This window comes from Sebastes umbrosus, chromosome 6, assembly GCF_015220745.1.
Source record: "Sebastes umbrosus isolate fSebUmb1 chromosome 6, fSebUmb1.pri, whole genome shotgun sequence".
NCBI lineage: Eukaryota > Metazoa > Chordata > Actinopteri > Perciformes > Sebastidae > Sebastes > Sebastes umbrosus.
In genome coordinates, this window is record NC_051274.1 from 21,466,258 (window position 1) to 21,493,739 (window position 27,482).

Sequence of the window (27,482 nt, forward strand, 5' to 3'; positions counted from 1 at the left end):
TGGTGGGATGAGGGTTAACAGAGCAGTCACTGCACACAGAGAGCAGACTGTCTGTCTGACATGTGAGAGCGGCGCTGCAGCTGGGTTTTAAGCACATCGTAAAATACAGTTCCACAGGAAACAACTCTCTTGAACAAAAATACACCCAAACATTGCCACACATTATGGTCTGCCTTGGCTCGTTGCTGGGTTTATGTAGTATGTGTGTAAGTGTGTGGCTGTGTGCCCGCATGAATGTGTGTGTGTGCAAGTCAGTTTGTATTTAGATTTTTAGTAAAGCAAGCACAAGAGATGTTGCTGAAAGCTCGAGATATTTAACATTTCATGATGCCACACAAACAACACATCCATCATCACACGTTTTTTCCTCCAGGTTATACGTTTTTGACAGCCCCATCTGCATGCCATGCGTGTTTTATGTGTGTGCTTTAGATTGTGCCTCTCTTTATCTTTTTACTCTCAAAGCACCTCACACACGTTTAATCTTCTCCATTGCAGCTCGGCACAGAGGAACACACACACACACACTCATTCGTCTTTGTGATTTGCAGCCTAATCAGCAGGGCGAGAGGTGACATGTTCTTTTGGTGTTACCTCGGTGAGGTCTCGACCTTCTTTTCTTAGAAAGTAAACTTCTCTCAAGTCACTTAAAGCTTCCTCTAAGCGGATAGCGCTCTGACTTCTAAGCAGATAGGGCTGTGGTTAAGGAGATATGGCAAGTGTGTTTATGTGTGTATGTTTGGGGTCATGGTTCAGAGCCAGGTTTTGGAGGTGTAGAAATCTGGGCTGAGAGGATAAGAGAGAGAAGTTTAAAGGGTTTAACTCTGGACTAACTGCTGCACAGATGATCCTGGATCTGTTAGTAATATTTTCATCAGTCTGACCACATGTCTGTGTTTCTAAGACAGTCAATGTGTTGCTCGTCCTCTCTGCCTCTACTCTTACATAAGGGTTTCCAATTTGAAATGGATTTCAACACGGTCAGCTGTCCCAAACCACCACTAAACTATCTCTCAATATCTCCCCTTTCTCACACCAAATCATGTGAGCATTCTTCGCAATTGAGCCAACAACTGTTCAAATTTAGTGCACACAGATGCAGCACTGTGCTCCGATACGCTCGTTATTAACCATTCATGCCACATATCAGACATGATCTTCAAGGGTCTAATATCCTGTTGCGACGTCCCGGTCGAAGCGGATGAACTAAAGTTGTGTGTGTGTGTGCAAGTGCGTGGATGCACATTTGGGCGCATTAGCGTGTGTTTGTCCGCCTCGTCCAGATGTGCAGGAATGGCTGTATGTTGTAATGCTTCCTGTTTTGCAAACTGTCTGAGGTCAGCAGATGGCTTTGGTGCTACTCTGAGTGGAGGAAAAGAGTGAAAATGAGAGAGAAGAGAGGGAGTATTATATTGAATGGTCATGTCAAACAAAATATACATACATAGTGATGTTGCCATTTTGTAGTGGTGTCCGAATGTATAGTGAGAATTATTATACCCTAAATAGTGGACTCAGAGTATCCCGCAATGCATCGTGAAAAGTAGTATACAATGATGGTCACTAACCGAGCACTATATACCATCCTGCATTGCGCTGGAGGAAAAAAAGGCAGACAGACGTGAGGAAAGAGAGCAGCACGATTGAGACAAATCCATGAGTTGTGGCATGAAATTAATGTATTTAATGTGAGTAGAGCAGCGTATCACAACACAAACGGCCACAAAGTACTTTGTATTTGTTAATTTGGGAAAATACGCTCATTGCCCCCACATTTACAACGGCCGTTAATTCTTATCTTTCACATTAAAAGCCCTGTACATGAACACAGCATCACTGCTTACCGGGGGGAACTTAAATTCACTCAGAGCATTTTGCTAAGAGACAACTCAACAGCATAGCTTAATAATATGATGTATTTATCACATAGAAAATTGACATGTCGGTATTTATTATGGATGCAGACGCTGATGTGGCACGTTTTAATTGTGCGACAGCAGTGATGTAATTAAAAATGACCTGAGTTGTGTCGGAAAGTGTTTTTTAACTATGCCCATGAGCTCACTGTATAGTCCTCTACATAGAACTCCCTGGATAGAGAGTATAGGGAGTGGTGAATGAGTGAATGATTTCGAACACAACCATTACGACAGGCGTATATCTGGGTTTTGTCTCACCTTTCCATATTTTACCACCATGCCGGTGAAGAAATATCCTCAAGAAGAGCATGACGTAACAACATAAACAACAAATAAAACCCACAAAGGTTTTACTAGCATCCTGTTTGGCTGATTCTTGTACATCATCACTTGTCAGGAATGCCGTAAAGACACTTGACTATGTTAAACACATATCGCTGGTGGTGCAGACCTTTGATGATGCAGTAGCAACGGTGCTCAACCACACACATCTATCATGCGATAAGGGTGCTGTAGCCCGAAGAGCGGTACGGTGACACTAACATATGTGCACGCACGTGGACGGGACGGGGAACAAATGAACTCCGGAGGGAAGGAAGGAAAGAATAGAAACAGGAGCCATTACTCAAACCTATATTCACAGATATTCTGCAAAAACTATGCACCTCTCACACAAACACACACACACACATAGTGGCAGACTACTGTACTCCTGAAAGGACAGAGCCATTAGTGTGTCTTTGGGGAGTTTTTTTTTCTTTCTAATGGAGAGGAGAGTCAAGTGACTCAAGAGAGGAAACCAAGTGGACAGCAGTTTCAGTCTTATTTTTTCGTTCACTCTGTCTGCTATAGCTAAGTAATCATCAGGCATCCGCATCATGACACATACCTACTGCTTCCAATATCTAATATTTTTCTTATTGTCAACAAATCCCATTGAAAGTGCCTGCATAGCCAATCCCTGATATAGCTTATTTCTCTGTGCCGCAGATGTCCATTGTTGTCCAAAGGCTATTAAAAACACATAGATGAGTCACTGGCTGACGTGCTCCTTTATTATGGATCAACACAGGCACTGAAGGATATTTTTTTTGTCAATCCTACATACAGTACATCGTCCCTCTGTTGAAAATACTCACTCGCACAGCACACTGAATATAGTCTACAACAAACCCATTTAATCCTGTTTGAGTATTTTTTTTTTCTAAAACTACATTGCCCAGATATTTTTGAAAATTACTTATCCTTTTAAAAAAAAATAGAAGAAACAATATATTTGTGATTCATTTTGTAAGATTTACATCTTCATTAGGAACAAATAGGCTTGGCACTGAGAGCCAGACAGAGCGAGGGAAGTGGGAAAGAATTGAGAGCCAGACTAATGCACTGTTGGCTATCTTTTCATGAGATTCACATGAGACAATTCTGAGTCATTTTAAAAGCATTTTCTAGATTTGTCATCCTGCATTTGCCTTTGGCTTTGCTGTCTTGAAGATTCATGCCACATCGACACTAAAATGATGTTTTAAAATGAAAAAAATCTCCGTCCAGACGAGAATGAATGAATCAGAATGAGTCAGAATCAGAATGAATCTCCATCCATACTACCACGCCTGAAAATGCATGTCACTTGACCATTCACATACACTGCCCTGCGCGTACCGGTGTAAACAGGAAGCAGAGCTGGACACAGGAATTGCTGTAAAGCACTCAAATAATAGCTTGCTTGCTTCCTGCGCATGTAGGCAGTAGTAGCATTATAAAATGCAGAATTTAACTGCACAACAGCTGCTAGTATAGACAACAAGGTCAGCAACGCTTGTAACTCGTTATCCATGTTGAAATTAACCACTGGTGGACGAGGCTGCTGTTGTTTGTTTTCTTCAGGAAAAGGTTAACTTGATGGGGCGTGATGAATCAGGAAAGGACAGGTCATGACTGACAAGACCCAATCAAGAAGCGAACGTGTCTGTATCATCGTTTTCAAAGGTCTCCGTTTCAGTCCGTCCAGACTAAAATGCAACCACGAGGTTCTAAAACTAAAACGGGCCCAGCAGCATTTTCTAACGTCTCCGTTTTAAGGGGCTCGAAAACGCCGGAGTGGTGTGGACGCGAGGCATAAGTTATACATGTTAAAACAAAAACATATTAGTGTGGATGTAGCCTTAGAAACAAGCTCCTTAACATTGCTGTTAATTCAAAAGCCAGCCATATTCTGTTTAACGGGCTTGTGACCTGACCTCACACACACAATAAGAGCGAAAACGGCTCGTCTTTATTGCCATTGTACAGTTGTGTTGTCTCGCCATCTGTACTCTTGTTGCGATGTCGGCAGAATATATGCCAAAATAAAACGCCCCTTTTTTCTTTCATCCGTTACACCTCTAACTTTCTATTTCTTCTGCTTCTTTGAAGTCTTTCTGCAGTCTCTTTGTTTTCGCCTGAGAGCAGACTCTCATTAGGATGCAGAGGTTGTGTCCTGCACGTGCGGTACATGCACACACTTACTCTCACTCTAACTTGCTGACTCTCATTTCAAGAGTCTGAGTGGGCCATTATGAAAGGCTCCTCCGCTAGTTTCACTGCCTCTTCAGAGCTGGAGTGTGTGTTCACAAGTGTATGGAGACGAGGCACCCGTCCCAACACATATGGACATGCACACAGGATCTTCTAAACACACACACACTCACACACACTCAGTTTAAACCAGATCAGTGTAATTCATCTGCACCCCCGCGGAGCCGCCAGGGCTGACAGGGATATTTGCATCCCTAATTCCCCCATCCCCATCGCCACCACCACACCCCCCTCCCCATGCCAGCTGGGACCACCAGGGCCAGGGCAGAGGCGGGACAGGAAGTCTATTACAGACACACGCATCTACACACAGGCACATGCGCAATCACGCAGACCGTATCTAATCAATTTGACGCCGTTGTTAAACAAAGCTCACGTTAAGGGGTAATTAAAATCGCCCAATTAAAGCCTGCCTGTGTGGCTGAGTGTGTGTCAGACTTTGTCCGTGTTTGCATGTTTAAGAGGTTCTTTGTTCCCACTAAACCTTTGTGTGAACAGATTACAACAATTTAACATTTTAAAGCTGAAATGTGGCTCTTTATAGCTTGGATTTCCATACCGTGCTTCACTACCTTTCATATGAGAACCTCCAGCAGAGCAAAGTAGCTCTATTTCTGTACATATTTTCTGTTGTGAAACATTTGCATTTTGAGTGTGAACGTGTGCGCATGTGAGTGTGAGTGACAGAAGGTTGCATCACAATGACTTCATCATCTCTCCAGTGAGCTGCCTGTCCCCAGGGATGCCTGATCAATTGTCTATGTGGCTATTTCCCTTTAGGAGAAATCCATCCAGCTTTATAAATCAGGTCTGTGGCATGTGTGTATGTGAGCACAGTGTTTAGTCTGCAGCTGTTGCTGAGATTGACACCTCTGGCAGCTCATGATTTGCCCTCCTCTCTCATTAGAAAGGTCTTTCCCCCCCTCCTCTTCACCTCCTCACTAGCCAGCTGGACTGATTCATAGGAGGGGTGGTTGTGAATGGGATGTGTGTGGGAGGGAGTGGGGGTTGAGTGTTTTTGAGGGTCATATGTGTTAGTAGATGTCTTCAATATGTTGTTCTGAGGGCTCAGTATATAAAAGAGGAATTTATTTTGAATATTTAACAGGACAAATAGTCTGTATTTAGACACTGCAGGGCATTGAGCTAAATGCTAATGCCAGCATGCTCAAACACGCTTACAGTGACGATGCAAACTGATGTTTCCCAGGTAGGTTATCAGGTTCAACAGAAACTAAATTTGCTAATGAGCACATAACTCAATGTACATCTGAGGCTGATGTGAATGTCTTTAGTTTTGCAGGTATTTGGTCATAAACCAAAGTAATGGACAAAGTGAAATTTTGATCTTGATGATGGTGCTAGAGGAAACATTAAGGGATCACTTAAGTTTTTACAGTTCATCCTGTGGGGAACATGGATGTGTGAACCAATTTTGATATGCAGAAATCTATGCAAACGATGTTGAGACATTTCACTCAAAACCACAAATGTGAACCTCATGAGGAATAGAGGAAATAGAGGTAAGGTCAGCGGGTCTCCAAAATCAGTAGGATTCATCTTCTGGGCACCATGGATGTCTGCTTTTTAAATTTCATGATAATATCCTTAATAGATATTTCAGTAAAAGCCAAAATGTCAATCTGCTGGTGGCGCTAGAGGAAATGGCATGGGATCACCAAGGTCATTGGGATTCATTGGACCATGAATGTCTGTACAAAGATCCTTGATAATCCATCCAGTAGTTGTTGTAGTAGTTGAGACATTTCAGTTTAGACCAAAGTGGTGGACCACAACAGCTAGACCCTGTTTACTGCCAGTTTTTGTGAGAAGTTCCGTCTTGTAATTTTTTAAGCAATTTTCTGAATGTAGAAATCCTGCTGAAAATCAGCAATATATATACACCTGACAATGACAACTGAACGAGATGCAGTGTGTTTCTTTGACGAGGACGACCTTAGTTGTAACACAGTCGTGGTTGAAAGAAATACACTTTATTTTTATATTTTTGTTTTACCCTCTCCTCCGTTATACCAAATCTCTTGTGCTCATTTGGGAGTCAGCTGCTCAGTTCTAATTGTCTATTGAACTGAACCTCAGGGGTGGACAGACTGTCCCATAACTTACCACTATAACTCTTTTATCACCATCCCCCCATCACACGTAAATACACAGAGAAGAGGGGAGAGCAAGGGTCAAGGTCGTGTGATGCAGCTTAGGTGTCCTGATTAGTTTACTGTCTACTGTGATAGATTATGTGTGTTTAGATTCTTCTGTGTATGAAAATATTATGACAGTAGCAACAAAAGTGGGAGCAGGAGCCCATATCAAAACTCTCAGATTGACATGTTTTGATATGAAAACCGTAAAGTGAAACATGATTTCTTTCCTGAGCATGAATACAGGGTGTCTGTATCACTAAGTGGTTCAACCACTTTAGTTCTTATATTGTATCCGATCTTCCAAACCACAGGGGAGTTGTCTGTACACGCACACACACACACACACATATGATGCAGCAGTCTGGCTGGATGGCACAGCATGAATCTATAACCCAATCCGAGCAGATTACAGCGTGTTAGGAAGCAAATGCCAATGCATTCCCTGATGGGTTTAAGTGAGAAAGGCTTTTGGTTTATTCTGGGAGCGGGGGGCAAAGGGGCACAGAGCAATGAGCGGGCACCGGGGCATTGTGACTGAGGGCGGTTAGTTAGAGAGGAGGGAAGGACAGATGGTAGGTGTTGTGAGTGTGCACTGGCTGTCTACTGTCGGAGTGTGAGACCTGTCTGCTCTTAAAGGTCTCTGTTGTTTTGTCTGTCAGCCTGCCATCATATTTAATTTAGTTTGCTCTACTGCCATCTGGAAAAACAACTGCGCTGCCACTGTTACTTCTGTCATGTCTTTTCCTTGTGTGGTTCTCTAGTTTCATCATTTTTCCCCTGTTGTAGTTTTATATTTCAAGTAGGGCTGTCAAAGTTAACGCGATGATAACGCGTTAACGCAAATTTGTTTTAACGCCACTAATTTCTTTAACGCATTAATGCAATTGATCTTTCTGAGGTTGTAGCGGGCTCAGTTTTAAAGCTAGAGTAAAGATACTGGAAACGTATGAAACTATAAACCATTGGTACCAACCATGTCAAACTAGCATGTCGCGAGGGAGGTTAAATAACGCTGCAAAGTTACGCTAAATTCTGGCGAGGGAAAACTGGGGTCCCTTGACCTCTGACCTCTAGATATTTGAATGAAAATGGGTTCTAAGGGTACCCACGAGTCTCCCCTTTACAGACATGCCCACTTTATGATAATCACGTTTGGGGCAAGTCATAGTCAAGTCAGCACACTGACACACTGACAGCTGTTGTTGCCTGTTGGGCTGCAGTTTGCCATGTTATGATTTGAGCATATTTTTTATGCTAAATGCAGTACCTGTGAGGGTTTCTGGACAATATTAGTCATTGTTTTGTGTTGTTAATTGATTTCCGATAACAAATATATACATATATTTGCATAAAGCAAGCATATTTGTCCCCTCCCATGTTGATGAGAGCATCAAATACTTGACAAATTTCCCTTTAAGGTACATTTTGAAAAGATAAAAGATGCAATTAATTGGTGATTAATCACGATTAACTATGGACAATTATGTGATTAATCGCTATTAAATATTTTAATAGATTGACAGCCCTAGTTTCAGGCTTTGTTTAGATGATTAGGTGTAGATTTTGATCACTGGATGTGGGGACTGCACTGTTATGATTATCAGTCTACATGGTTAGTTTTGAGCATCCATGATCATCATTTATCAACTCATGTTTGGTAATATTTCATAGTGTATTTATTATTATTATTATTAACTCCATTGGCATTTGTATGTATATATATATTTGTAAATGTTTGAACAGGTTGGCAGTGTTTGCGTCTTCCACTGATGATGTAGCATGGCATTTCATGTCTAAAAATATCCTTCTGTGTGTGTGTTTGTGTGCCTGCATGTGTGAATGCACCCCTGCAGACCCGGAGTCCCAAAGGAAGAGGACCGTGCAAAATGTTCTGGACCTTCGACAGAACCTGGAGGAAACCATGACCAGCCTGAGAGGCGTGCAGCTCAGCCACAGGTCAGCCACACACACACACACACACACACACACACACACACACATGCACACCAGGCTGTTCACATACACCATTAGTACCTATACCTACGAAAAGTAATGCACTATAATTCATATATATATAACACAAAATCAATTCATATGTAATCCACATAATTGTGAACCAGGAAGTATAAAGAGTGACAAAGGGAAGGAGGAGGTCGGGGTTGACGGATGGGTCTAAAAACACCGGATTTTCGTCCAGGAGACCGATGTTCCGGTCCCGTGTGAAACTAGAAGTCAACGTTGATTTATTTTTCTCGTAACTTCCGTACTTACGTTACGCCACTTCTGGAGTTAGTTTAACCGAAACCACAATCTTTTCTTAAAGCTAACTAAATAGTTTTGTTGCCTAAACCTAACCAAGTTGTTTCCCGTGAAGACCGAAGTTTATTTTGAAAAGACCGGAGCGTAAATTGACACGTGTATTTAGGTGTTGCTGGACATTTGTAGGAAAACACACAAAAAATTAGGAATAACGTTTCGTAAGATATCATAAGAACCGTTGTATGAGGATACGTTGACACACTCACATACAGAAACAGGACTGCTTGCATATGATAGAAACAAAAAGAAAAGACACACAAAGCAAACAACGTGAAAGAGAGCAGCAGTTGAGATGGGCAGATTCTTATTGACATTGCTAACAGTGTGTTGGGGTGTGGTGGTTAACTGCCTGCGGGCTCTCAGATCAATATCAGTATTCCTGATAGACCAGTAGCCATTAGTCTGTCATTTTCCGCCTGCTCTGCTCTCCCTCTGCGTTGGTTAATACGGAACTGAAGCAGGATTAGCTCAAAGCTGACTTCAAAGCCGACCCTGCCAATGCGCACTCACGACTCGCATTCAGACACACAACAAGACGTGCAATAATGCTGTGATTAAGTGTATGTGAGCGTTCGCGTGTCCTCTCTCCCTATGCTTCCTGTCTTTCATTGACGGATTCTGATTGCATTCAGCGCGTCTTCAGCTTTCGTCCTTGAGAGCTTCCCCCTGAGTCTGCCTGTCCGCGCGTCTCCCGCCATGCATCCTCTCTCTGTCCCTCGGTGGGAGCTCCCTACATGAAGAGCAACTCAGCAGATGGTTCCCTGCTGGAATACATTTCCTTTTGCCATTCATACTTTTATCGTACTGTAATAACCTTGAATCACTCCCCGCTATCCCAGAAGACATATTCCGCTTTGAGGCCTACAGCCTGTCGGCGGAAGCTTCCTGCGCAAACAAGAAGTCATATTTCCTGTGAAAAACGAGTGTTTAGAGTGCGAGATTTGCATGAATTAAACAAATGGATTGCTTAGCAAGCGAATTGTTTTGTCTACACATACTTTCCCTGATATACACTGTACAGTATGCATAACAAGCAGAAAGCCTCTGAGAATCCATTCTAACAAGACGGGTAGCATCCTCTCTCTCTCATCCGCTCTCCACGTCTTTCCGACCTGTTTTATGTTAGTGTTTAAGCATTTCATTTGAAAATGTCTCCATTGATGGTTTTTGTGGAGATGATTCTGTATCCTGCAGACAGGATTCATTTGAATATAGCAGGCAAATGCACGTGCTGTCACACAGTTTGATAGTCAGTAACTTTTAATATGCTAATGCTCCTCATTCTCATCCTGTGCACTAAGCAGTGATGTGCTGTGCTGCTTTAGTGCAGGGAATGCATGTGATGTTAGTGATGCTGGTATTTTTAGACTCACATGAATGTGTGCCGGCATAAGAGGACAGTGTTATGCAGGGCACAGAGGAACATATGTTTGCTGATAGGAAAATAACATGAAAACACACATTACTTACAGTATGTGTGTACAAATATACACAGGCATACATGGTGCACCCGATTCGACTGTTATCAGGCCATTAAATAGGCGTTGTCGCTCGCTATAAGCACCATAGATGTGGGTCATTAGGGGCCTACTACGTTGTAAAAGTGAAACTTAAGAGCAACACATTCTAATACGTTGTAAAACTGAATGAAGCGTTGTGTTTTTAACACAAACAAAACGGCTTCTTTCGGTTTAGGCAACAAAACCACTCAGTTATGTTAGGGAAAAATATTGTGTTTTGGCTTAAAATAACTTAGTTTTAGGTTTCTACTAGAACATGTTTACGTGCTTTAGCCCAGTCTGCTCTGATTGGCCAGCTGGCCCGTCACTGTTGTGATTGGTCAACCCAACCAAACTCTTTGGACTCCGTTCCAGCTCCGCTCTAACTAGCTTTGTTTGAGGGCGTGCCAAACTAGCTGTTATGCAAATGTGTTACTTGATGACATCACCACGTTACGGAAGAAAAGGCAGGACTTCAAGCAAGGTGTTTCAGGCAGTTCTGGTGTTTCTGTTGGGGAGAGTAACTCCCTTTGGCCTGGACTTTGAGCTTTGTAACTTTGCAGACCTTTTACATGCACGAAAAAAATATATAACACACAAAAAGAAAGGGAAATAGCACAAAAGCATTATAGGTCCTGGTTAATGCTTGTGAACACAAAGACAACTACGCGTTGGTTTCACACAGGATGCGAACTCTAGTCTCTTGGGTGAAAGTACTGTGTTTACTGTTCCACCCATCGCCTCCTGTCTTCTGCTCCTGTCATAATGACTACAGCGGCTAGAGGTCGCTGTCGTCTTCTTTTATACCTTCTTTCGGTGATCTACCATGTGAATAGATGATAATACCAAATATTGGGTGTAGTAGGGCCCTACTGACCCACATTTGTGGTGCTTATAACCATCAGTAATGCCTATTTAATGGCCTGATGACAGTCTAATCAGTTGCACCTACAAAGACACCTGTAAACCAACTGATCCCAAATGGCCTTATACACTGAGGTCCCTCTGAGAGAAGAGGACACAGGGTGGGGACAGGAGGAAAGATGATTGGAAGCAGAAAAGAGGAAGCAGAAAAGAGGAAATGGAAGATAGACACTTCACTTCCTGTTTGTTAAAACTGTGCTCGACCTTTTCAACCCTTTAGGGGAGCACGTTGCTGTGAATATTTATTAAGAAACCCTGAAACATATCCTCTTTTTCATGCCATAGCTGCGTGGACGGGACCATGTGCTACGACAGCGATGAAGCTGCTGCGTTCTCAATTTCCAGTCTATCAAATCGCTCCTCACCGTTGTCGTGGCGTCAGGGTCAAGCGAGCCCCCGTCTGCAGGCCGGCGAAGCTCCGTCCACCGGTAACACCCATTTAGACGTCCCACTCCGGATCAGCCACAACGCTCGTATCCAACTCATCGAAGCGCTGGACGCCTCGGACCCGTCCCTTCTGAAGGGAGATTACCTCAGCAACAGCGACCTCGGCAGGAAGAGCTCAAACGAGGATGATGAAGATGATGATGATATTGATGATCTGGGGAATGGGTAAGTGATGTTCTTTTTAATTTGAAAATGATGTGTTTTTACAACATATTAAATGAGCTCATGACGCTGCAGGAAACCAGGACACTTGTGTCTCATTAATGATCTTATCATTGCTTGTGAGGTGAATCCTGCCACCTGTCAACTGTAACAGCCCCACAGCTGCCGTCAGGCCTGTAGTCAGTGGTTTACCAGCACAACAAAGCCTTGATCAGCCGCTCTGTAATGCATCACAAGCCCCCCTTCATAGTGTCTGCCTCGACACTGGCAGCTGTAGCCCCCCTGGTGCAGCTGGCTCTGCCGTAGTCAGAAAGCAACCCTCTGGCAGAGTCCGGGAATGATGTCACAATCATGGAGCCCCCTTGCAGAGATCATCCTGTCAAATTCAGCTGCGAGCCCGACGGCTTTGCCAGCAGGCTTGCATGTGGAGGACCCCTCACAGCGTTGGCTCACCAGAGCCCCCCTGGCAGAGCTAGAATGCAGATGTCTTTTGGAAAAACGGGTAACTCTTTCTGCCGAGCCAAATCATTCAGAGAGCTGTCAGGGACAGAATGAGTTTGGTCTTAAACTAGCCATGAACTCCTTGGATCAAAAGATTTGTTTCAGAAATGTTCATCGGCGTGTTTTGCTGTGTTGTTTAGCGGTTGTTACCCAGGTGGTGTATGTCTTTGAAACGTCACTCTCTCCTACATCTGTAACATCTTCTGAGGTGTTGTGTCTGGCATCACACATACACATCCGTCTGTTCAGTTCACACAGTACTGCTGGCAAAAGGAAAATGGTCTTTAACCGTCATTTGTTATCTGCTATAAAAATGGACTAGAGTTAAATACCCCAAATCACGTTAATGTGAATGTGTTTGGGTGTCTGTCTGGGTGGTCTAATTGTGTATTGTTCCTTTGTAAACCTTAATTTGCTTTGACAACTGAATCTGAGGGACCAACACATTCTCCCTCACTTGATCAGTGACTCTCGGCATCGGATACCGACGCACGGAATACCCCTCTTGCGTTGCTTTTGGACGGACCGGGGGCGTTACGTGCATAGTGTCCTTTCAAAATAAACTTCCGTTTTCACAGGAAGTTAGGTTTAGGCAACACAAGCACTTAGTTAGGGTTAGGAAACGGTCGTGGTGGACGTTAACTTCGCTGACTCAACTTACGTGACTAACGACTCACGTGACTAGCGACTCATGTGACTCACGGGACTGATGATACCAACGAGTCACATGACTACCAACGTATGTGACAAAATACGTTACTTTTAGTGTCACACGAGACACAAATAGTGGTCTCCTGGTTGAAAGTCTTGTGTTTGTTTGACCCATCCACCACTACTCCCTCCAACCCTTAACAACTCTCACGCTATTAATACTATGTCACTTGCTCCGACCGGCGAATAACACAACGGGTGGGTTTACATTGGTGTTAGTTGAAAGCCCGGTTCGTCACAAACTGTCACTAAAGTGTGACTCCGTGTGTCTGTTTCCGATGCCGAGTGGTGCTGCCCAATCGGCGGTACTTGACGAGTTGGGAGTAAGACTGGAGAAAGGATGCTGGTAGCTGCTGTTAGTGTTCAAAATGTTATGAAGCTCCCTGAGTCTCCGTCAGTCTTTCTCAGTAAGACAACACACTACCTTGTGACTTGACAACCAATCAAGAAGAATTACATTAATGAATTAAGTTTCACATCAATTAAGTTTAGAGGGTTTATTGAAGAATGACCTAACTTGTGTTCCCTGGACTTCCTTGGTTAGTTTTGGAGAACTTGCATGAGGAGGTATAACACAACAATTTCAACACACGCAGCATCATGTTTCACTGACCAACTCTAAGTACAGCGAGGAAAAACACATTATCTCATTGTAAACTATGATTCTGGCAGTGTGTGTGTGTGTGTGTGTGTGTGTGTGTGTGTAACGCTAGAGCTCGTCCAACCAAACTAAAAAAAAATTCCTCTGCTGGCCACAGCTTGACATCTCCATGGTAACCACAAAAATGCACCCCCAGTCACCAGGAAATCAATTGCAACACAGTTCAGGTCTCTGTGGCATTATTGTGTATCTGGTCACGGCCTCCAATTAGTGGTCATACAGGTTTATATTGTGCTTTGTGTGAGGAGGCAAAACAAGAGGCAACATTTGTTGGTGGGCCAAAGGAAAAAGATTGAGAAAGAGTGGTGATAAACAGACAGATAAACAACATGAGCTTGCAGAAAGACAAAGAACAAATAGAAAATGCAGCAGCACTTTTTTGTCTTTCTGCTTAAGATATCTTAACTAATTCAGTCACAATTTGATGTGACTGAATTAGTTAAGCTATCAAAGTATCACAATGTCTATTTAATCTTAAAAGATGTACTAGGTGACTATCTTACCAAGTATATTGTATAATTACTAGTTAAAATATCACTTAATATAAGACACAATCACCTAACAAACAACATTTCAGTGAGATGTAGGGACTTGTTTTTAGACTATGCATCTTGAGTATCTTAAGTGAACAAATACTGCTTTTGAGCACACTACACTTAATACTAGTGTTCTCAGCTAACTTAAAGATCTGTTTTTATCTTGAAAGGCCTAAAAATTACATCTTATTTCAACAAATCTTACCAAGCAAATTTTCACCTGTTTTATTGGCAGATTTGTATTTATTACAAGCAAAAAAACACCTTGTATTCCTATTTTCTACTTATTTTTGAAGTGGCCTTTGTTCCCCCTGAAGTGGTGGAGTAATCTGTACAATCTAATACAATCAAAAACAACACCCTTTCAACAAATCCTTGACTTGATTGTGTCAGAGCGGTGTTTATTTGATGGCTGCAACTAACCATTATTTTAATCATCGACTAATCTGTTTATGAATATTTATCCAATAAAACTAAATGGTTGTTCTATAAAACGTCCAAAAATAGTGAAATATGCCCCTCACAAATTCCCAGTGCCCAAAGTGACATCTTCAAGTTGTTCGTTGTATCCCTGGATGCATAAAGACAACTGGATAAGGCGTTGGAGGCGGGCTCCTGTTCATTCCTATGAGAGTTACTCAGTGGCGCATGAAGCCAAAATGGTAGCGTTTCCTTTAACTCCACCTCCCAGCTCTCGCTCCAACCGCGGTCTGGCTCTCATTCACATGAACGGAGGAAGGGAAATAACTCTGGATTCAGCTATTAGTGCATTTTATAACTTTTAGGACCCAATGATTTAAATGACGGCTATACAAGTGTTCGTACTGGGAAGTTGACCAAAAAAAAAATATCTGCAGAGTTAAAGACATCTCTTTCCCGATGTAAGTCTATGGGAAAAAGTATTTTTGGGCCCAATGGAATCACGTGACGGACACAGACGTTGTAATTCCACCGTTTGGCCACTACGAAAGTTTGCTTCAACGCCCGTCACTCATCCTGGGGGCTTGGTTGTATCCAACACCCAGAGATATTCAATTAACAATTATAGAAATCAGAGAAAAGCAGCAAATACTCACATTTCACAATCAGGGAACGTTTGGCATTTCAGTGTGATACATGTCAAACTATTATCTATTATAAAAAAATAATTTTCTGTTGATCGATTAGTCTCTTAATTAACATTTCATGCAGGCATTCATTGAATCATTTATATGGTCATGTGGAGTCTGTAGTCTGGTGAAGCTGTGGCTTCAGACTAATATGTCTTTACCACTAGAGGGCAGGCTTGAGCTGCTGTTCCCTCCCTCCTGTCTGCTCTCCACCCAGCCAACTTGAAGTAGCCCCATGCTGGATTACCCTCATAATTTATTACACATACTCATCCATTATACATAGAGGCACTTCCCCTGTCATACAGAGGTCACACTACATTACCATATCTCATCCCACCATATATAATACATAGGATTTCCCCACATAAATTATACATCACAAACTCACACATGTTCTTTGTTTGGGTTGTGTAGTGCTCATCTCTTTGTTCTGTTAAATCGTGAGGAAACTGTATTATAAAATATTAGAGTTTGACCATAAACATATATGGGTGAGTAGGATTTGACTCATCGTTTGTCTCACTGTGACTCACCTGAGTTCTACTGTATAGGCATGACTCACATTCCTATACAAAAGTGCGTTTACGGTAACTGTACCGTGACCTGACACACAGATCCTTTACCCTCACACACACACACACACACACTCACACACACTGAGTCAGGACCCCTTTAAGTCAGTTATCCGTTTCCTGTGCTTTTCTAGCTCGGGTCTCTTCTTGTCTGACGAATACCGCTTACATCTGGAGCCAGTCCCCTCCCAGTATCCCCCCACACTCACACACTCGTCATTCTCACCGGGAAACAGCGGGAAAGGGGGACGATTTGGAGGTCATTCCCCTGAGCGTGTAAACAGTAATGAGGTGCAGTGAAGGTTGTGGATTTGGAAACTGGACTTGAACCTGCATTAATCAGCTTTTTTTATATATATATTATGCATTAATTGATGGTACTGTTTAATGTCAAAGAGGTTCCTTGCAGTAATAAACCAGCAATTATGGTGAGACAGAACTGCACTATTTATGGCCCATAATGCAGTTCAGTCTTGCCTCTCTCATCAACCCTGATTCCTGCAGCAGCAGGCCGCCGTTTCCAGCAAACAAACTCTGATAATGCTACCTGCCCAGCACCAAACAACAGGCTGTTAGCTGACAGCAGTTAGTGGTGGAAAGCAAACAGACATACTAGGCCGGACATATAGGACTCCAGTGGGGTGATAATGTTGCTTCATGCACTAGATATGTAAAGCTGGAATTCTGCAGAGAAGCACGTATACGTCTTGTGTTGCATGTGCATGTAGATAAGGAAGTTAATTTATAGGGGTGTAAGAAAATATCAATACATATGGGAATCGCAATATTATGTTTTATGATACCGTAGCGATTCTCCGAAATACTATCCATTTTTATTTAACCTCTTAAAAATCTAACTATTCTGGCCTTCAGAGGTTGCAGTTGGCTCAGTTTTAGCTACTATAGTGAATGTACTGACATCATATGAAACTAGAAAACGAAAGGAATCCATTGGTACCAACCATGTCATACTAGCTTGTCGCAAAGGAGGCTAATTAATGCTCCAAAGTTAGGCTAAATTTTGGCGTGGAAAAACTTGCATGGCCATTTTCAAAGGGGTCCCTTGACCTTTGACCTCAAGATATGTGAATGAAAATGGGTTCTATGGGTACCCACGAGTCTCCCCTTTACAGACATGCCTACTTTATGCTACTCACATGCAGTTTTCTGCAAAACATGCAGTCCAAAAGTGTTATTTTTGCCCTTGTAAAATGGTGTAATCTGGTGTGTTCTTTATGTTATGACAGTTTTCCTAGAATTAGATTTAAAAAAATCGCAATTTATCGCCTTGCTCCAGACGTCAGAAGCAGGGCGTCCGATTCTTGCCAATACGCAGCCCTACTGAATTGTCCAGCCAACATCCTGTTGAGAAGTTTTCTCACGTACATTTCAGCAGAGTGCTGACACAAACGATCCTCTAACAGAGCATAAGAAAATATATTCCTCTTCAAAGCACTTTAGTTCCATTACCTATCTTGTCAAATCCAAATGCTTTCTTGTTTGTTTCACGGATATAATGGTTTATTCACACTGTCATTGTAACCTCTATTAATAAACAGGAGGAATTGCAATTGTATCACTTCATCTGTATCACAGCCTGTGATTGGCACAAACAATATAGTCCCATTTTCATAATAGAGACAAGTGAGCAGTCCACTGTCTAGAGAAAAGCTAACACCACAAAGCACAACACTATGCTTTGTCATTAGTTTATTTCTCTTGAGATCAACACTTATTATTCTTTGTAGCACTGTCGAGTGTGTGAAAGCGCATGGGGGAGTAAATTGGGAGCGTCTTGAAATACTCGTGGCCAAAGATATTGTGCTCAGAATGATGGATCTATATGTGTATAAGTATAAAGTCTACATAGGTCTGAGCCTCATCTGGGCTTGATAGTCGGTATTGATTGCCATTGTTGTCGTTGGAGTGGTGATAATGGGCTCAACATGCACACACACACGTGCAGACGATTGGATGAGCGTGCGGCTTGTTTTCTGCCCTGCTGGGCGCAGACGCTTTTGTCTCTTGTTGGAAGACCTCCCATCCTCAGCGACCTCCCATTAGTAAACGCGCACGTCTCCATGGTTACGCTGCGAGACAAGCTGGTTGACTGCACTAAACGTTTGAATTATGAAAACATTTGTTTGGAGCAGGACAAACACACACACACACACACACTTACCAAGCGCCCCTAAGCTTTTCCAGAGTCTGCCGCTTTAAGTGTTTTTTGGTTTTAGTGGTGTCCACTTTCTAGAGAAGCAGAAGTGAGCTGGTTGCTCTTTGGTGTCAATCCAGAACCGTACAGGGAACTGAAACAGAACGAGGAACAATGTAATAGAGAAGTAATCTGTTGTGAACACAAAAGATTCCTGAAATAAGCATTTATGTCATCAGTGGTTACTTGAGCCTCATCATGCCTGCCACTAAATGTTTTGGTTATTCAAACACGGGAGGTCATTATCTGGCCTTGGACTGATGGTTATCTGACCGTATCGATGGTTAAACACTTCTAATTAAGTGTAACTACTGGACCTTGTCATTGCCTCTAAACCCTCTCTCCGGTGGGACAGGGTAGTTACTGACAACCACACTCTTGTGTGCGTGTGTTTTGGTGTAGAGTGTAGTGTTATTTCTCTGAGGTCAAGCTCAATCCTGCTGTACTCTGACCCCATCTACTGGCCAAAACTAGAACCTCACACATGTGCACACACATAGAACGTAATGCAGTTTGACACATCTGATTAATGAATTCCTTTCCCCACATCTGGATCTGATTTTAAGTTACAGGTGATGGATCCGCTCTCTCACTTACTCCCTCTCACTCACTCTCACTCTCTCACACACACACACACACACACACACACACGTCCTCCTGATGTTGATCCTCAGCGGACACACCCGGGGCTTCCCTCTTGCTAAGAGCCAGATCTTTGCACTGTGACTCATACTGCGGTCCAGTTACAAACCCTATTCCCCAAAAACAGCACAGCTCACTCCCCCTACCTAGACACAGTCACAACATGGGCGGAGATCAGAACGGGCTCATGTGAATTATGGTGGAGGAGGAAAAAAGGAAACTGTAATTTTGGCCTTTTTGACTACGAGAAAGAAAGAAAGAAAGATACACATATACTGTAGTTCATATAATCTGATGCACAGGAGATTAGATGCCATCAAAGCATCTAAACACCTCTAATTAGTTGAAAAGGTTAAAGGTGAAACTAATCTACTAACAAAATAATATGACTCTGGAGTGATTTCAGGATTTTGGGACTTAAAACTGTTGTGATTTTAGATTTCTTTTTCCACTGCAGCTCATAAAATCTGGTAGGGCTGGGCAGTAAAGTATGATAATTTATCATCTTTCAATGGAATCGTATCTTTATATATGATATATAGATTATCAAGATATCCTGATACACAATTGCGTTGTATAAATTGATAATAAAAAGCACATATTAGCTCAGATTTCTCAGAAAATCTGATCATTTTGTACTAATGGTAATTAGAAAATACTCCGTACTTTTCATTTGTCAAGTATTTAATTCACACAGGAGTATACAAAATAAACTTTACCATGTGGTTATTTCATATAGACTATTTATATTGAATTACCAGAAAAATGTGCTGATATATACCTATATCGGGATAGAAGATTTTGGCCATATCGCCCAGCCCTAATATCTGGTCTAAATATCTGATGACAATCAAATAGTTTGATTGCTTATGTTTTGCTGTTATTCCTCTAGAATTTGTATCAAAAGCTCTCCTCTAAGTTAGTTTTACTTTCATACTGATGTTGAACTCTGAACTAGATCCATCTCAGTTTATTCTTATGAGTTATGGACTTTGCCATTAAAAGACTGTACCAGTAATGTTGCATGTTTAGCCCATTTCCTGTAAGCTATTTTGCAAACTTGTGCTGGAGCGTTTCAAATTTTTGAAGCTATTTTTCCAAGCAGCCACTGGTTTCATACCATTTCCACATGTTATGAAAATCAGTTGGCATATCCTTGAAAGCTGCATAATGCATCACAGTCAAATGTCAAGTCTGCATTCATTTTTGTCAAAGTTACGTTATTGTGGTGAGGTAAGAGTGCAGACTTTTCAAATTAATCTGGACTTTTGACTGTATTGCTATGTCAAAATAATGAATGAAAAGCAAATGAATGCAGCCTGAAGCAAGTTTCGAGAGTCGGCCTTTTGATTTTTATGCCCTGCGGAAATGAATAGTTGCCTGAAAAGTAAGAAAAGACATATTAAAAAGCCAGAAATTCTACATCATGCATTAGAAATGGTCAGCAGCGTTATTAACTGCAGCATGATTTGTAATTTATTGGACATTTTCTGGTACAGGATATAAATCATCCTCACCAGACTCTCCGACTACAGCAAACAAACAATACAACCAAAATAGTATACTTGTTCAAAATGACAATTTCACAAATAATCACAAATCAGCTTTATAATTATACAAAATATCCTTTGTTGACCAGAACGTATCCAGTCTATTTTTAAAAGTGTTAACTGAAGGAGCCTGCACTACATGCTTTTGAAGCCCGTTCCATGCTTTTACAGCATAAAGTGTGAAGAAGTTTTTTTCTCTTTTCAGAGAAACACATTATTGGGAATCATTTTAAGGAGCTCCCTCCTAAACCATACCTATTATTTAAAAAGTGAATGACAGGCTCTGCTATGATAGCATTTATTCTGTTAACAAGTTTATAGACCTCGATCATGCCAGTTAAGGAACTAAAAGGTGCAAAAGAAATACTGGTGTGGCCCTTTAAGATGAATGTGTTAATTCAATATTTTCACAAAAGTGTAGATTAGAAATTATGCATCAAGACTTCCACCTGGCTTGCTCCATCTTTCTCTCTGTCTGTGTGACATTGTATGTTAGAGACGGTGCAATTCACACGAAAAGTTGATGAGAGGCAGGTTGAGGTTGAAGTTCAGGAGGTTGATGGGCCGTGTGTTGTTCCTGTCATCCACTACCTGCTCCTCTTTGGGCCTCTCTGGCTCTCTGCGCCGTGCTCCCGGGGCTCTGTCTGCTCAGTGCGGCGTGTAATCGATTACTTTTTCTGTCATTATGGGGTGAACTTGACTGAGCGGAGGAGTGCGTTCTTTCTTTGTTCGAGCACGTGCGGGCAAAGCACTAGGGAGAACACACACACCCACAGAAAGCATTTCTTAATTAATAGCCATTCACTGTGATCACTTGAGCATTATGTGAACAGCGTCATATGGAGATTACTTATTGTAGTGTACATGCAGTTTAAGGGTCTTTTTAGTTTCATTTTTAGTTAACAAAGCGTGATAATTTAGCTGATATCAAGTAGTTGAGTTTGTATTTAAATATATTATTTATCTGCCTGGCTATTTTTCTCAGGGATGATGTAATCGGCTCCAGCTGTAGCAGCAGGATGCTGCTGACAAACAATAATGACATTAATCTGTTTGTGTGCTAAAGTGGCACAAATACACACGCACCCGCACATGCACTCATATACACATATAGTCATACACACACACGTACACAAACACATTAAAAGATTTAACAGGGAGTAGCATATGGGGCTGCAGGGGGGATTTGTAGTCCTAGAAAACCCCCCGACACCTCCTATTCCAGTGAGAACAATGTCCTTATGTTGCCTTATTTGATTCTCTTTTGTTTGCTGAGGCTGTTTGAGCCACACAGTTTCATTATTAACCTTCTTAATTCACTATTGTTACGCTACATAGTTTACTTTTAGTCCAAACAAACAAGGCACAAAAAAGTGAATGAGACTTTCTCGTAATTTGTCAGTTCATCTGCGGCGACTTTCACTTTTGCTAAAGAAAATATTTGCTGTACTACTTTTCTTTTCATCACTCTCTTTTTCTGTCCATGTGTCCACACACACATATAGTTACACACACATACACTAGTGTTCATAAAATCCAAAATTACTACAGTCACATGTTACAGGAATACCTCCTGTCATTCTGTATGAATATGTTTGGTTTGACTTCAGGCCATTTCGTTATTGTGAAACATGCTGGCGTTGAGCAACAAACACATGTGCTGGATCAGAGCTTGGGAACTTACATCCCTCGGACCGGTTTTCCCACATTCTGCTTTGGAACGAAAGAAAAGTTTGTGGGAAGTCAAGGAAATTAATCTTTCCCCTGCTTCCTTGCTTTCCCTTTCCTTGAACTTCTACAGGATATATCTCCTATTCCTAATATGACTCTCACAGTTGAAGGCCATGTCGTTCAACTTCACCCAACCAAACGCCAAAACCACTGCCACGGCTACTGTTGCCTAGACGCCCCCCCTGCAACCCCCTACTGAAGCCTGGTAAATCTCTATGGAGACGCTACGCCATAATCCCCGCTTATCCCTGGCTTCCTCTTATGGCAGGGACGGAAAAGAATAAGAGAACTCAGGGACTTGGTCAGCAGGCTGCAAGGACACAGGGGGCATGAGTAGGGGGGGGGTTATGGTGTCCATGGTGTGTGTGCGCATGTGGAGGACCCCCACGTAGTTCAGAGGGATGTGTTACCATGTCAACAATACGAGCGTGCAAAGGAAATAAACGGTGTGTGTGTGCGAGTGGACTCTTCTTAATTTACAGAGGTTAAAAAGTCACGACTTCTGCCCGATGACCGATTTCACCCCATTTCCTTTAAGGAAAGAGAGCGATCCCGCTCTTCCTGGAGACGTTTACTGAATTCACTTTATTTTATTTTGGTATGATATGATCACACCTGACCTATAGAGGACATGAAACGGGGGAAATGACCTGAAAATAACAACTGATGGTGAACATGATGCTAAACCAACAAGCGTAGATATAAACCATATAGACTGACATCAGTCAGTCAACAAAACCTTTGCTTTTAGGACTTTGGAGGAAGGCTTCAGATTTAATGAGTTGCTGGAGTATTAAGATTGAACCACTAAATCTACTACTTTTACCATCTTAAGTCTGACTAGCGTTTTTTTTCTAGCTCTTTATACAAATCCTAGAGAGATGCCACAGCAAAACAAAATCAATACAACTATAGTAAATGGGCCTAGAGTTTTGAGCTCTATTTTTGGCTCTAGGGATGACAATGTCAGTCAGTTCACTACTTTGGTCCAGACTGAAATATCTCAACAACTATTGGATGGATTAAGAAGAGATACTTTGGTACTTTATGACCAAATACCTGCACAACTAATGACATTCCCATCAGCCTCAGCTTACCTTGTGTTAAATGCTAATAATTAGCTAACATTAGCATGCTAAACTAAGATGGATAACTTGGTAAACGTTATACCATCTAAACATCATCATAAATTAAGTGAAGAATGCTGTTTAGCACTGTAACTTAGTTGGCATTTTAGCACTTCAGGTTCCCTCGTCTGGAAGTCAATGGGTTTTTAGTTAGATGCCTGAAATAGTCTTTGGTTAACACAAGCTTAAGAGATTTTAACGTTTTGTTCTACGATATAAAATACATCTGTAAATACTTATGTGTCTTAAAATAGGTGGTTGCTAACAAGTGGCTAAATGAGGCTACTAAACGTCATCACGCTGAACACTAGTCCGCCGTTAGCTTAGTGGTGGTGAAGTCATGCGACCGTGTTGTAGTTTGTTTATAGCCTAACATTAGCTTTTCACTTCTGCATTAAACACTTCAAAAATCATAAAAGTGTTGTTCACTTGTGGAGATTATTTTACGGAACAAAGCGTGCAAGTATCATAAAGGTATGCCACAGAGCTTATTTTCTGCAATAATCCAAAATTCATTTGATTGTTTCTTCGTAAACAAACCTGTTAAAAAAGTGCATTTTGTGATGTAACTTTGTTCCCTTTTTACCATTTTAATGCAAAACATTGTTCTCAGTGTTAAGAGTACCTTTCTTGTTATTAAGAGAGGAGTTTGAGGAAATGATCAGGTTCACTCCTGACGGTTGGTTCCCACAGTAAAAGACATCCCTCCCCTCCCCCCACACACCCAGCACACTCACTCCCCCTCACCTTGCTCTCACTCATTCATGCCCTCCCTTCACATCTATACCGCATTATTTAAAGTACATGCTTAGTTCCTCTATAGGGGGTAAATGAAACTGCATGGTTAAGGACAAGCTTTTGGATGGAAGCCGCCTCAAATCTACGAACACACACTCACACACATCCATACAACATGCACACTAGAGCTGAGCCTTACACCCCTTTAGAGGGTTAACAGTGGGGTGTGACGGGGGTTTGTAATGCGCATAAGAATTAACTTCGCTTCCCTCCCATTGACTCCCACCGTGTTATTCTCTGGAGTTGTTTCGACATTAGTCACACACTTTTCTTTCTGCCCTCCCACCATCGTTCTCCCTTCCTGTTCTCCTCATTACGCCATCTCTTAATCTCATCCTTCCCTGTATGCACCAGTGCACCCAACGGTGAGCATATCCTCATTATTTTCCCAGGAGACGTAAGCTGAACTGGTTGCAGAAACCTGTTGAGCTACAGTTTATTTGAACCGTTGGCGTTTTTTTTTTTTTAATTAATTGTCGTTCCTCTTGTTCCTCTCAAGTCTCTTGAAAGACAAACCATCTTTGAAGTCAAATTTTCTGAGCAGTTCTACTTCATATTGTCCTCAGCAGATCTCAAGAAGAGTGTCCTTTCCAAGCAGGAGCCTAATTAGATGTTTCTGGTGGTCCAGACATGGAGGGTCCCCTTAATTAACCACCAGAGCACCTTTTCAGATGGTGGGACGTGCACTTTGTGGTTCAACACGAGTGTGTGACTGTGAGGTCATGTTTTCAGCATTTGGGTTTTTAAAACCTTGCTCTGTTGTTATGTTAGTGAGCTACTAGACTGAGCATGCAGGATGGTATTGACTCTTCCTCCGAGGGAGGTGGCTATTTGCCAGAAAATCACACACAAGAATGTGTGTGGTGACAGATCCTTTTCACATGTTCACATTTCTGAGTAAACACATTTTGAGATTGAGATACATGTTTGTAACTCGTACACTTTTAATTTTGTTCAATCACTTTGTAAGTCAGGTAAAGTTTATGTGTGCCATAGACTGTATATAAGAAGTGGACGTAGTCACCGTCACGTCACCCATTAGTTTGTGGACTGCCGTTTTTTGCTCGAGTTCGGCATTTTGGCCGTCACCATCTTGGTTTTTGCAACCGGAAGTTACAGAAGAGTACAACCGAACGCTGAAAAAGACCAAAAAGGTTATAATTAACTTTCATGAACTGAAAACACCTTGTGAAAGGGTTAAAGTTGTAAGACGAAAACACAGACAACACCAAGACCGGACACCGCCGTGGTAGCGACCCATCCATCACAAGTTAGCCAGGCCCTAAAGCATCCCCTGCTTTATGGTCTATTGGACTCTAAATGGGACCATAATTTACTAAATGAACATCATGCTGTATTGAAGAAGACTTGAAACTAGCGATTGAGACCATAAACTCATGTTTACAATGTTTACTGAGGTAATGTATCAAGTGAGAAGTAGGATAATTTTCTCATAGACTTCTATACAATCAGACTTCTTTTTGCAGCCAGAGGAGTCGCCCCCTGCTGGCTATGAGAAAGAATGCAAGTTTAAGGCACCTCTGCATTGGCTTCACTTTTCAGACCCGGAGTTGCCCACTGTGTGTGTTTGTGTCTGTGTGCATGTGAGTATGGACAGGAAGAGAGTGAGGAAAGCAAGTGTTGTAGTGTGAAGACTTTTGAGTGATGACGCAAAGGAAAAGACATCACAGGAGGAAAGTTTGATAGAGAAACTTCAAAGTTGATAGTAGTAGAAGTAATAGACTTTTCTATGTGTGATCATGAAGAGGAGTATTTCTGTCTGATAATTGTGTGTGAGGGGGTGTTTTATTTGTTTATATACAGCTTGTGGCTTAGCAAGTGTTTCATGTGTGTGTCTGTGTGTGTGTTCTTGGTCTGATAAGGGGGATGAGCTTTCCCAGGTCGCTTGTTTCTTTCATCAGCAGAGGAGTGACAGGTTCCCAGGGTCATATGGATGACCCTGCTGCCTGTATACTGTCATTACACTGTTACATCACCACCTAATTATACTGACACTAACACACACACACACACACAGACATTGAAAACAAGCACTATGGTCTTATAGATGCTGAGTGAAAAGGAGGGCAGCAGTGAAAAAAAGAGACACTCTTTGATGAGGAGAAGCAAATAAACTGAGAGGGAGACGGAGGGGCAAGTCTGGGCATGAGTCAGCGGTCAAAGTAAAAAGCTGGCCAGACAGACGCAGAGCGCCGTCCAACTACCCCTTCCAGAAACTCGGATGAGAGTTAACATAAATAAGAGCAAAGGCTCACGCTGACTTAAGGAGGATTGCAAGTGTGTATGAGTGTGTCTGTGAATGTGGGAGTGTTTGCGTGTACATAGAAACTGTTTTCCTTTCTCTTTACTAGTAACGCTAGGCAACAACGATGGCAGTGGCTCCACACACCTGCAATTCAGCATGCCAATGTGCCAATCCGAAACCCCCGAACACACACACTGTGTGCCCACCTGGCCCTGCGTGGTACGGGTGAGCAGCACCCTGAAGAATCCTGTCTTTGTTCCCTCTCTGCACTTAAAAAGAGTGTGTTAATGATCTCTTTATGTGGCTACGTTTTCCAATCTCTCTATTTCTATCTGTTGTCTCGACCACTCGCACCATTTTCTTCACTGAAAAGAGCGTTAATTATCCCCCTCCTCTGTCTTGTCTCTTTCTCACCCTTCATTCACTCATTGAACAGACCCAGCAGCAGACAGGCAGATCTATTCACTGGAGTCCACTCAGTGCCTAAAGTGTTTAAACACCACTGGTTGTGAGGGGGCCGAGCTCCGGGTGGATACATGATACCCACTCTATTCCTCTGGAAGTCTCCAATAGCCCAATACACACTCTGTTACAATAGAAACACTGGAGTCATTTACCCTCCCTGCTTCATTACATCCTGATTGAGGCCTATTTACACCACCATTGGTTTGGCTATTAGCCAGCCGTTCTCCTAGACAGTAGATGACTGTTGAAAGACATTTATGTGTATTAAATCACAGTTTTATTTGTTTTTTATTTCAGATATATATATGTCTTTGTGGTCTTCTGTAATAAAGACCATATTATTTCAACTTTTCTGCTTTTCACCATTTGACAGAGGTTGAAAGTTTTAAGTACATTTACTTACTCTACGTACTTTACGGTACTTTACTCAAGTATATCCATTATATGTGATTTTATGCTCTTCTACATTTCACAGAGACTTTTTGTACTTTTCACTCAATTCAATTCAATTTATTTTTATATAGCATCAAATCATAACAGAAGTTATCTCGAGATGCTTTTCATATAGAGCAGGTCTAGACCGTAC

General features: G+C 42.0%; 1 protein-coding gene across 4 annotated transcripts in view; it reads left to right on the forward strand.

Annotated features, from left to right (window-relative positions):
• LOC119490270 (neuron navigator 1-like) overlaps positions 1-27,482 on the forward strand; it is a 125,101-nt gene that overhangs the window by 52,153 nt on the left and 45,466 nt on the right. For all 4 annotated transcript variants that reach the window (XM_037773548.1, XM_037773551.1, XM_037773549.1 and 1 more), the window contains 2 exons: positions 8,512-8,614; positions 11,686-12,012. In XM_037773548.1, coding sequence (XP_037629476.1) covers positions 8,512-8,614; positions 11,686-12,012 — 430 coding nt within the window. The remainder of the gene's footprint in view (positions 1-8,511; positions 8,615-11,685; positions 12,013-27,482) is intronic.